The sequence below is a fragment of the Protopterus annectens genome, chromosome 13.part0 (genome assembly GCF_019279795.1).
Source record: "Protopterus annectens isolate FY-2018-M chromosome 13.part0, PAN1.0, whole genome shotgun sequence".
In the NCBI taxonomy this organism is placed as follows: domain Eukaryota; kingdom Metazoa; phylum Chordata; order Ceratodontiformes; family Protopteridae; genus Protopterus; species Protopterus annectens.
The window spans coordinates 295,720,341-295,733,672 of NC_056747.1; the positions used below are offsets into that span (position 1 = coordinate 295,720,341).

General features: G+C 40.4%; 1 protein-coding gene across 1 annotated transcript in view; it reads right to left on the reverse strand.

Moving 5' to 3' along the window:
• LOC122787895 (schlafen family member 11-like) overlaps positions 1-13,010 on the reverse strand; it is a 227,883-nt gene extending 214,873 nt beyond the window's left edge. The window contains 3 exon segments of the mRNA XM_044054819.1: positions 11,368-12,100; positions 12,194-12,322; positions 12,938-13,010. Coding sequence (XP_043910754.1) covers positions 11,368-12,100; positions 12,194-12,322; positions 12,938-13,010 — 935 coding nt within the window.
• Between the last annotated feature and the right edge of the window lie 322 nt (positions 13,011-13,332).

Below are 13,332 nucleotides of genomic sequence, written 5' to 3' on the forward strand. Positions count from 1 at the left end.
AAAATATACATATATATATATACTTTATTCTTGCATAATGCAAGAAATAACACTCTACTTTAAAAGACAAAAGCAAGGTGAATACAAAAACTACAGATGGTCACAAATTCATCTCATGTAAGATTTATATTTTAGAACTGGTGCTATGTTGCAACATTCATTAAGACCAGGTGTGTTAAAAGCATTAAGCTTGAGTTGCCACACCAATTCACGGTTCTCCAATAATAGAGAAATTGGACCACCTCTCACAGTGATAGGTATGTGGTCTATGCCCATGAAAAGAAAACTGTGGCCAGAGTTGGTTGCTATATGCTTAGCTAACGCATTTTCGCATTTGTTGTTTTTGATGGCATAACAATGTTGGTAAATGCGTTCTCTGAACTTTCTATCGGTCTTACCGACGTAGAACGCAGGACAGCAAACGCAAAATGCCACATAAATAATAGATTTAGTATTACAGTTAATCCTAAAATGGATATCATATTTCTTCTTTCCTATACTAAAGGAACTACCTGTCTTTATAACATTACACCAGTTACATAGACCACATGTGAAACATCCCTTCACTCTATTGAAAATATTACATCCTCTTCCACTTTGTAATATTTCTTTAATGTTACTACTTCTCTTATATACAATTTGCGGTTTTTCCCCAAGTTTCTCCACTAGAAGGGGGTTATTAGAAATGAAATACCAGTTTTTGGTAATAATTCCCGCAATTAGGCTTGAATTTAAGCCAAAGGTGGTGATAAAACTACTTTGGTAACACGGTGTATCTCTATCTTGTGTAGTATCAATAGGACCTCTTGAAGAAGGGGAACCTGAACTGTTCAGGTCGACCAATAACCCAGGACTAACCTCTAGTTCACTACTAAGAAGCGGCTTATAGAAACCTTTAGTTCTCTTTGTCTCAACTTCGAGAACCAACTCGTCTATTAGGTTATGTGGGTAGCCCCTGTTAGAAAACATTTCCTTCAGAAAAACACATTCTGATAAAAAATCTGCTAATTCACTACACATTCTAACTGCCCCCACCAGCTGCCCTTTCACTATAGCTCTTTTTAACTTAAAAGGATGGGAGCTAGTGAAGTGCAAGAAGGAATTAACATAAGTGTCCTTTCTGAAAATAGTCGAGTTGAGTTTTGAGGTATTTGGGGTCTCTATTCAACCTAACATCAAGGTAGTCTATCTCATCCTTTGCAAATCTATAGGTAAATTTCAGGAAGGGTGTCGTCTGGTTAATGTATTCCATGAAGGATTGTACTAGCATAACGTCACCTCTAAAAAGATGAAGACGTCATCCAGGAACCGAGTGTAGAAACCTATTTTTCCATTCCATATTGGGTGATTTAAAACAAAATGCTTTTCCCAATAGGCCATGAAAATATTGGCTACACTGGCCCCGCAAGGGGACCCCATTGCTACCCCTTGTTTTTGAATATAAAATTCATTTTCAAAGGTGAAGTAGTTGGAAGACAAGACAATGTCCAATAACTCAGTGACATTGTCAATTTCAGATCTGGGGGCCCCTAATTCAGACAAGAGCAGACCAACCCATTCCGTAGCTTCTTCATGGGGAATGGAGGTGTACAAATCGACAACGTCGATTGTCAAAAAGTTGAAAGAATCTTCCCAACAGGTATTGTTGATGTTTGATAGAAATGACCACGAGTCCTTGCAAATGCTTGGGATTAATCTCAGGTACTTGGAGAGCACAGAATCAATATATTTGGCACAAGGGTAGGATATGGAGCACCTCCCATCGATCAGTGCTCTCATCGGTGGATCCTCTAAGCTTTTATGAATCTTAGGTATCCCAAACATAACAGGAACTTTAGGGTGTATAATATCTATATATTTCAACAGATCGAAATCAATTCTCCCCTCAATAAAAAGGTCCCTGTAGTAACCTCTAATTCGGTTAACACAACCATTCATCTCATTACGCGAGGAAATTTCATACGCTGGAGAATCAAGAACTGTAAGCATTCTATGAACATATTCAGTATGTTCAAATATGCTATATGTTCATAGAATGCTTACAGTTCTTGATTCTCCAGCGTATGAAATTTCCTCGCGTAATGAGATGAATGGTTGTGTTAACCAATTAGAGGTTACAGGACCTTTATTGAGGGGAGAATTGATTTCGATCTGTTGAAATATATAGATATTATACACCCTAAAGTTCCTGTTATGTTTGGGATACCTAAGATTCATAAAAGCTTAGAGGATCCACCGATGAGAGCACTGATCGATGGGAGGTGCTCCATATCCTACCCTTGTGCCAAATATATTGATTCTGTCTCCAAGTACTGAGATTAATCCCAAGCATTTGCAAGGACTCGGTCGCTTCTATCAAACATCAACAATACCTGTTGGGAAGAGTCTTTCAACTCTTTGCCAATCGGCGGTGTCGATTTGTACACCTCCATTCCCCATGAAGTAGTTACGGAATGGGTTGGTGCTCTTGTCTGAATTAGGGCCCCCAGATCTGAAATTGACAATGTCACTGAGTTATTGGACATTGTCTTGTCTTCCAACTACTTCACCTTTGAAAATGAATTTTATATTCAAAAACAAGGGGTAGCAATGGGGTCCCCTTGTGGGGCCAGTGTAGCCAATATTTTCATGGCCTATTGGGAAAAGCATTTTGTTTTTAATCACCCAATATGGAATGGAAAAATAGGTTTCTACACTCGGTTCCTGGATGACGTCTTCATTCTTTTTAGAGGTGACGTTATGCTAGTACAATCCTTCATGGAATACATTAACCAGACGACACCCTTCCTGAAATTTACCTATAGATTTGCAAAAGATGAGATAGACTACCTTGATGTTAGGTTGAATAGAGACCCAAATACCTCAAAACTCAACTCGACTATTTTCAGAAAGGACACTTATGTTAATTCCTTCTTGCACTTCACTAGCTCCCATCCTTTTAAGTTAAAAAGAGCTATAGTGAAAGGGCAGCTTGTGAGGGCAGTTAGAATGTGTAGTGAATTAGCAGATTTTTTATCAGAATGTGTTTTTCTGATGGAAATGTTTTCTAACAGGGGCTACCCACATAACCTAATAGACGAGTTGGTTCTCGAAGTTGAGACAAAGAGTACTAAAGGTTTCTATAAGCCATTTCTTAGTAGTGAACTAGAGGTTAGTCCTGGGTTATTGGTCGACCTGAACAGTTCAGGTTCCCCTTCTTCAAGAGGTCCTATTGATACTACACAAGATACAGATACACCGTGTTACCAAAGTAGTTTTATCACCACCTTTGGCTTAAATTCAAGCCTAATTATGGAATTATTACCAAAACTGGTATTTCATTTCTAACCCCTTCTAGTGGAGAAACTTGGGGAAAACAAATTGTATATATAAGAGAAGTAGTAACATTAAAGAAATATTACAGAGTGGAAGAGGATGTAATATTTTCAATAGAGTGAAGGGATGTTTAACATGTGGTCTATGTAACTGGTGTAATGTTATAAAGACAGGTAGTTCCTTTAGTATAGGAAAGAAGAAATATGATATCCATTTAGGATTAACTGTAATACTAAATCTATTATTTATGTGGCATTTTGCTGTCTGGATGTCCATGCCGTAAGACCGATAGAAAGTTCAGAGAACGATTTACCAACATTGTTATGCCATCAAACAACAAATGCGAAATGCTAAGCATATAGCAACCAACTCTGGCCAGTTTTCTTTTCATGGCATAGACCACACTATCACTGTGAGAGGTGGTCCCAATTCTCTATTATTGGAGAACCGTGAATTGGTGTGGCAACTCAAGCTTAATGCTTTAACACACCTGGTCTTAATGAATGTTGCAACATAGCACCAGTTCTAAAATATAAATCTTACATGAGATGAATTTGTGACCATCTGTAGTTTTGTATTCACCTTGCTTTTGTCTTTTAAAGTAGAGTGTTATTTCTTGCATTATGCAAGAATAAAGTATATATATATATATATATATATATATATATATATATATATATATATATATATATATATTTTTTTTTACATTTGTTTGTTTATTTGTGTGTATTGAACGATACACACACATACATATTTTAAATGTGTGTATTTGTTCACTAATTTTATTGTAAATATTTTCATATGAAAATTAGTTGGTCAAATACTAATAAGAGTGTCAAGGATAATAATATATACAATTTGGTTAATATATTTTCTTGTGTTGAATTGTATTAAGTAATTTAGATAAAATCTATTAGTTCATTTATTCTTTTAGTAAATGTGATTTTAAAGTTATTTGTTTAAATGATTGTAACATTTAGATTCTTGACAGATGGTTGTCAATTTATCCTAGGAAGTGATGTAATGGTTTTGAAGCTATTTAAAATGTTAAGCGCTTCCTGGTGTTTTACTACTTCCTCTGATGAAGCTACCTTATGAGTGGCTTAAACGTTTTCTTTTATATTAAAATTGCGTCAAGGATTTTCTGTGCTGTGGGTTTTTGCAGAGTTCCTAGCTTTGATACACAACACAAGCAGAAAATTGCAAAGAAAGAGATGATGAAACGGGGGAAACTAAAGTAACAGGGAAAGACTGGGATTTTGGAAGCAGACCTTTAAGGAGAACAACAATAATCATACAGAATATCATATTCATAAAGTAGCTGAAGGTCTTCTAAGAACTAAGCAAACAAGGGAATGGAGAAAGAAGATTCTATGGATAGGGATAGGGATGACTGCATTTAGGGACACAGACAATAGGCAAGATGGGGTGGGAATGTATTGGAGAAAATTGGAAAAGGAGCCAAGGTATTGGGAGCAAATAACTAGAGAGGGACAGGTAATAGAATGGGAAGATGCCAAGAACTTATTTGGACTGCAGGCTAGAGATTGCCTTCCATATCAAGGATTGATATCATAAAATAGGCAAAAAGAAATAAATAGGGGGGTCCTGAATAAAAGAGCAGCACTGGTAGAGCTTTTAGTAGAATCTAGAACAGAAGCTGCTATTAATAAAGGAATAATTAGTGCAGTATATAAAATACTGCATGATAACTATAAGAATCAATCAGTGAAGATTAGGAAGGATTGGAAAGAGAGGAAAGAAACAATGAGGGATACATGTATGTATCCCAAATACTCAACAAAATCTAGTAGCATTAGGATCTTTGCCTGGAAGCGTTTACATAGGTATTTTTATACCCCAAGTAGACTCCAAAGAATTCTTCCTCCGGTAGACAGCAAATGTTGGAGGTGTGATAGGGAAGAAAGAGGTAACTGAACCTGGGAGTGTAATGAGTTGGCAGATTTTAAAGATTTCCTGCAGACTGCTCTGTCGAGACACTGGGTGAGCAAACTGGAGTAACTAGGGAAATGATTTTTTTGAGCTATGATACAGAATTGGAATTGCCTAGACATAGTAAGGCCTTGCCGAGTCTAATTATGATGGCTACCAAAAAAGCAATTACTAGAAAATGGAAATCAAAGTCTAAACCAACTTTACAAGAAGTAGTGAAGACAGTAACAGAAACAAAACAACTGGAACTGGGATGTTTAGAAAAAAGTAGGAGCAAATTACATAGGAAAAATGGGAAATGTGGGATCAATACATGCAGAGGAAGAACAAAGTTAAAAAGAAAGCAGGTTTTAAATGAGCTATGTAATATTGATTAACAATGCCTGGATATATTAAAAGTGGTGTATAATGTTTGCAGCTATAGTTGTGTCGGCACGGTTTGGAATGTATAATGTTTGCAACTGAGACTGTGTCGCTATGTTTTACTTTCATATATACACATGTAACATTGCCTGTGTCATGCATCATAATTTAATAAAAATGTTTCTTGTTAAAAAAAAATAATAATCACTTTATCCATAAATGGAATTTCACACTCAGTGTCAAAGGATTCTGCATTTTGTGGGAGGAAAAAAGCTACAGCAAATGCACATATTAAAGACTCCCTGACTGTTGGTCTGGTATGACTCTCCTGCCATGCTTATACAGAAAAAGGATGTTATTTTTGACTACAGATTAAGAGTTTATCTCCTAATGGCTTCATTTGTAAAGAATGACAGACTGCCCATTGACTGAAGTGTCTGACCAGTAGAGCTACCTTCACTAGGTGAGTATCAGGAAAGGTGCTACTGACCAGTAAAAAAAATAGCACAGAGGCTACTAACCATTAACTCATTCTGAATACATTTTTGCCACATAAAAAGAAGTTATGCACTTACCATAATGTTCCATGTTTGTTGTCCATCTCGCCTGTATTCTTGCTGGATGGGTTCAGAGCCGAATATCGGCTCAGACTCAGCCAATACTAAAGCTAGAGAGCTTTTACTGGCTCGCGGCTAGCCCCTATCCCATGGTGCCTCACGGCAATCCCCCAGATCTTGTCTGCAAGAAAGCAATAAATACCTATCAGGTAAGACCAGTATAAGAGCTGCATACATGCAGACAAAGGATATGAAAATATAATCCATGCCAGGTGGACAACAAAAGAGAGCCAGGTCAGACAGCACCAGTATAGTCCACCAGATCCCCCAGAAAACAGGAAGGGGGTTAGAGGGAGGGACGCAAGAATGTAGGTGAGATGGACTACAAACTTGGAATGTTATGGTAAGTACATAACTTCTTTATGTTATGTAGTCCTATCTCACCGTAATTCTTGCTGGATGGGACAGCGTCCCTAGCACCTATATCCTGGGTGGCTCAGGGGAAGAGACTCTTCAGCACAGTGGACCCAAAGGAAGACCTGTCCCGGGAGGCCTATGTGGTCTTGCCCAAGTAGCTGCTGCACAAATAGCATCAATTGGGAGCCTAGATCTAAAGGCACATGAAGTAGCTACAGCTCTAGTAGAATGACCTTTAACTTTGATGGGTAATTGTTTGCCAACTTGTTGATAAGCAAATGATATGCAATTCGAAAGCCATTTTGAAAGAGTAACCTTAGAAACAGGCAAGCCCTTTTTCTTGTCGGAAAAAGAAACAAAAAGTTGAACTGATTTTCTGAATTCTTTAGTCCTATGTAAATAAAACCTGAAAATTCTGTGAACATCTAACTAGTGTAGTTTATCCTCAGATGGTTTGGAAAAAACATAGGTAGCTCAATGGTGGCATTCAGCTTGTGCTCTGAGCATACCTTGGGAAGAAAGGAAGGGTTTTGTCCTAAGCGAGACTCTCCAGGATATGCATTGCTATCAGGAAGCGTTGAGTATCCATCGCCCATTTCCAAACTCTTAAGGCCTCTCTGCAAAGCGGGCAAGACTTGGTTCCCCCTTGCTTCTTTATGTACCACACGACAGACATGTTGTCTGACTGAATAGCAATCGTCCCGGCAGGAAGGGAGCTGTGAAGTGCTTGCAACGCATACAGCACCGCTCTCATCTACAGAACATTGATGTGCAAGTGGTTCTCATGGTTCTGCCAAGTACCTTGGACTGTCATTCCCAGATAATGCCCCCCCATCCTATCTGGGAAGCGTCCGTGGTCAAAACTGCTTTCTCTTGAGGAGGAACAAGTGGATGACCTAGGATAAATTGTTCTGTGTGCAACCACCATGTCAGATCCTTTTTGCATGCGTTTGTTATCAGAATCTGGTGAGACAATGGCAGGTCTTGCATCGACCATTGGGCAAATAGCAACCACTGAAGTATCCTTATGTGAAGAAGAGCAAGAGGAACTAATAGGACGGCGGAAGCCATAGTCCCTAGGACTTGAAGGACTACTCCGGCCTGAACCTTTTGTTTGTTTAGCAAGGATCTGACTTGACTGCGTAGAGACTTTACTCTTTCTGGTGTTAGCCTTACTGACATGGTGGTTGTCCATTTCTGAGCCTAAATAAACAATGTGCTGCGAGGGAGATAAGACTGACTTTTTTAGGTTGACAGTGATTCCTAGACTGGCACACAAGCATAGAGTCTTGTCCCTGATGAGTTGATGCTTGGTGGTAGCAGTGAGGAGCCAGTCATCTAGGTACAGAAACACCTGGAATCCTTGACATCTCAGGTGAGCCATTACCACTGCCATGCATTTGGTAAACACTCTGGGGGCTGTAGTGAGACCAAAGGGCAGTGTTCTGAAATGAAAATGACTGGCTCCTAGCCAGAAACGTAAGTGTCTCCTGGAGCGCCTGTCCATTTTGATGTGGTAGTAAGCATCTTGGAGCTCGATTGAGCACATCCAGTTGTCTTTCCCGATAAAGGGAAATATCGACTGCAGAGTGACCATTCGGAACTTCGATTTCTTTACAGGCTTGTTGAGCCTGTCGAGATCTAGGACTGATATCCATTCCCCTGTCTTTTTTGGAACCAAAAAGAATCAAGAGTAAGTTCCGAATCCTACTTGCTCTGCGGGGACTTCTTGGATGACTCTTTTTTGCAGCAACGAGATGACCTCTGATGCTGCACAGTCTAGCTGGATGGGTGGTACGTCTGGTATAGACCGGTTTGTTGGGGGTTCAGCAACAAAGGGGATCAGTTAACCTCTGGATATTATGGTTTGTACCCAACGATCTTGGGAGATGGTTAGCCAGGCGCTTGGGTACAGCGATAGACGACCCCTCCGACTGACTCCAGAGATGGACAGTCAGGCAACCCCTCAAGGGTGAAAGAAGGGACGAACAGAGAAAGTTTCTCTGTCTCCCTAATGCTGTGGGACCTCCTCTGCCACGAAGGCGGCATCTTCCAGTATATCCTCCCCCTCTGCCTCTGGGGGAGGGTTGATCTTGTGCCTGAGGGAAACCTTTTTGGGATTTATGGAACCACATTTTCCCTCCTGTATTACCCTTGGAATAGGGTCTAGACGGGAGAGAGAAATGGACTCCAACGGCAGATAAGGTTTTCCCTTCCTGCTCACACCTAGTCAAAGTCTCCTTCACTTGGGGTCCAAAAAGAGATGAACCATCAAAGGGGATGTTAGTGAAGGAAGATTTGAAGGAATCCGTAAAATTACAAAGACGCATCCACGAATGTCTCCTGAGGGATATTCCTGCTGTGGCTGCCCTATTCGCTCCATCTGCGGCATATGAGATCAGCCTCATGGAGGAGTTGGCTATGGCAGTAAGGGTGGAGAGCTGCACAGAAACCTTATCCAAGGAACCTGGAGCTACTGAACCCTGGAGGGTGTCTCCTAACACTTTCAGGAGATCCCTCTGAAGATGAGCAAAATGAGCAAGGTACTTCAGCGATCTTAGTGAAAATGCCACTGAAGAAAAAGTACGCTTCCTGTACCTATCCATCGTCCTGGAATCCTTGTTAGGAGGATGGATATTAGAAGATGTCTCGGTTAACTCCTTCTTGGTGGCCGCTGCTACCACCATAGCATCATCGGGAATTCCCTTACTAAGAAAAGTCTTGTCCTTGGGTGCTGTCATGAACTTATCTGGCCTCCTTGGGACAGGCTCTGAATCTGGAGAGGTCCAGGCTTTCCGCGCTATGACCCCCAAGAGTTGGTCATAAGGCGGTGTCAACCAGGAGGTGGAAGGTCAGGAACCAAAGGCCTCAAGATACACGGATTCATCCTCAGTAGGGGTGGAGGTCTTCCAATCACCCCTCTGTCTAAGGATTTCTAGGATGGCAGAAAAGGAGACATCCTCAGAGAAGGACCTAGGGGACCCCTCTGATTCCTCTAAATAAGTGTCTGATGTGATAGACTCAGGTGAGTTAACATGCTTCATCTTACACAGCCTCTTACGAGGGAGCTCTCCAGTGGGATAACCTGGCGAGGTCTTGGAAGAGGGGGCACCTCCAATAGTGTCTACTTGAGCCTCTGGCTCCCTAAGCTGTGGGGGTGGCAGGAGGTGAAGAGGTTGTTGCCTGCTGCTGGTGGGACACAGGTTCTAATGGCATGGCTTTAGCAGAGGATAAAGCCTTCTCTATAGCTTCGAAAGCCTTCCCCCCTCGCTCCGAAGACCTCCGTTCCGAGGGGACGGATGGCTGACTCCTAGCAAGGGGGAACAGCTCCGAAGCAGAAGTGGGAGCAGAGCTGAGTTGAGCCGATGCTCTGAGAAGGAGGGTCAATTCAGACGAGAACCCAGGGTGACTGTTCCCCTCGGAGTTGACACGAGAGCATCTGCTCCCAGAACCCTCGGCTCCAGACTGAGCCATCGAGGATAGAGTTATTGGCTTCGAGGAAGCAGGTTAATCCTCGGAGCCGACGGGTCCAAGACAAAAGAACTTGAAGTAATAGGCTCCGAGAGCGAAGCAGTCAGAGGAGGAATAGTTGTCGGTAAGGGGGTCGACTCTGAAACCTTTGGGTCTGGAGGATTCAATTTTCTTGCCAGAGCTGGATCCGAAAGCAACCTCTTCACCACTTGCTCGATGTCCTCATCAGATAGAGTCCTGGAAGATCTGGTGGAGACAGAAAGAGATCTCCTTCTCTCCAAAATAGGAGATCTCAAGGTGGGAGACAACCTCAATTTCAGGTAAAATTTTCGGTACCAAAGGTTGTCTTGGAGCCGAGGAGACCGAAGGCACCAAAATGGATTAAGCTGAGTCGGAGCCAGAACTTCTTGGCTCCGACGCTTTAGTCTTTTAGTCGGCTCTGAAGCTGGGGCTGAAGATTTTCTCTTGGAGGATTTTGCAGCTGCCTGACCAAGTTTCAGCTGTTTCTGGAAGGAATTGGTCATGAGACCCCTATCAAAGAGTTTCCTCTTTCTTTCATTTAAAACTCTAGTGCTAAATGTGTGACAAAACGTGCAGGGTTCTTGCAAATGGGCTTCACCAAGGCAATACACGCAATTGGTGTGGCTGTCTGTGAGAGACATTTTCCGCACACACCTATCACACTTTTTAAACCCCGAAGGGCGATGATCCTTATGCTCCCTATCCTTATCTTTAGATGTTCCGCTAACAGGAATAGATAAGCTAGACAACAAGACTAAAAACTACTACAACAAAAAGGAAAGGAAGAAAGAAGAAAAAGAAAACGCTTTTTTTTTAAACACTCACACAGAGAGGAAAGGCCCTCTAACTGAAACAGGCCATACAGTCCTATGGGGGGGGGGGATAGGGGTTGGAAACTCTCAAAACAGTCACACAATAGACAAAAGTTATATATATTGAAAGGGATAGAAAAAAGTTGGAAAAAAGGAACTAAATGTAACAAAAAAGTTTTACTTAGCCAACGAGCCAGTAAGACACCACCTCGAAGCTTTCGTGGCAAATGAGATCTGGGAAATTGCCATGAGGCACCATGGGATAGGGTCTAGCCTCAAGCCAGTAAAAGCTCTAGAGCTTTAGTATAGGCCGAGTAGGAGCCGAATATCAGCTCCAAACCCATCCAGCAAGAATTATAGAGAGATATGACTACATAACATCTATTATCACAATAAGATTTCTTGCAACTATTTCTAAAATTTGAATACATTCATCTATATGTAATAAAAATAATTACCTTACATATTCTTTAAGAGGCTGGTTTTCACAGATGTACAAAATTTCATTCTCAAGGCATCTAAATGTATTCTGAATTCGTCTAAGTAGCTCCATGGCAAGAACAGTTTTCCCTGTTCCAGGCAAGCCATGAATAAACAATTTTCTACATCTTTCAATGTTGTGGGTATAATGGAGAAGCTTGAACTGATGAATTGTGAGAAGGTTCAGAAATTCACAACCAAGGGAGTTACTTAAAAATGATCTGAAACTGAATAAAACTACTGTAAGGGACAAACAAATAGGCTTAATGTCAGTAGGTTTTAATCGATATTCATATGGATACAATATAGCCAGGTCACAGTCAATGGCTGTATCAGAGCTGGGACTGTTTATTGTACATATTTCTGCTACAATGCATATCCGTTCAGAATATCCTCCAAGATTTACAAGTTTCTGTTTTAAAGCAAAAGCAGTTGACCTTGAATATTTAACAATGTCAGCACTGCTACTATCAGTAAACGTGATCAGAGTGGGATAGCAATTAGTAGCTATTAACAAGACATCGCAAATGACACCATCATTCTTCTCCATGTCGATATCCACAGCCCAGCTTCTTGAGAAAATCATGTGCCCATTGCTTTCTTTTGGTACCTTGCTCTCCACTAGATGTTCAAGATTAGGATTTTCAGAAAATAAATCTTGGCAGATTTTTTCAGGAAACTTAATAACACCAATACGATTGCTGTGATTTTCTGAAAAAGAACAAAATACGTTTAGAAAGAATAGTTATTTTAAAAAACTTATAGTACTGTAATAGTTTTCAGTCAGAAAGGCAGAGATCAAACCTGGAAATAAATGCTGCTGCAGAGTATCCAAAGATCCAACCTGCTCGACTGAAAACACTGGTTTACACTGCGGAGGTGCTCTTGAAATGCTTAGCTCATTTCTGAATCGCTGTTTAAGATCAGCGAACTCTGACAAAAGAAGAAAAAAAAAAGAAAATGTCACATATGCAAAAACCTTCAGTGATTTCTGTTAAAGTTCCAAATCATGTAAATACATTTTGGTGCATTTAATGGAAAATTATTTACCCAATATAGACCATTTACTTTAGTAACACCTGACTACAGAGTTTAATTTCCTTCAGAACAAAAATAAAAGTTAAATACTCACTATAATGATGCACCTGTGTTGCCTATTTTCATCCTTCAATTAATGAGTCTCTGATCGGACTCAGACACTATACTAGACTAATGGAGCCAGCTCTCAAGCTCCTCCCTTTACCCACAATGTCTCACTATCCTGACATACCTCAGATTGAGTTTGCTGCCCCAACACCCTCTCTCTCTCTCATATATATATATATATATATATATATATATATATATATATATATATATATATATATATATATACACATATATACACACACACACACACACACATGCATACATATATAGGTGTTTGTGTATGTGTGTGTGTGTGTGTGTGTGTGTGTGTGTGTGTATATATATATATATATATATATATATAAATGTTTACGTTTGAATGACGTTATTGCATTTATGCGAACGGTCGTTTCCACGAACCATAATGCCGAAACACGGACATTGAAGGATCAAATTTCGAAAATGGTTTGCTGGAAAACCATTTCCGATACATTTAATCCATGTGTTGCAATGGGAAAAAAGCATTCACTTATTTGCCATTCAAACACATGGTGAATCGGCATTGTAGTTCTTTGCAGCCGTACTTTCAACGTTTTGCACGTCGCACATACGGCTTTCAACAAAATAAAGGTAAACCATATAAACACTATATCATTATGAGAAAGCAAGATTAAGACATACAGACAGGCTGGAAAACAAACAGGGGGCAGATGGGTTCTAAAGGGACATCCCTTGGGTCTAACTAGGAAGAAAAGGAATGGGGCTGGAGGCCGGGGAGTAGAAGAAGACTGAAGTAGGCAACACAGATGTGGCGT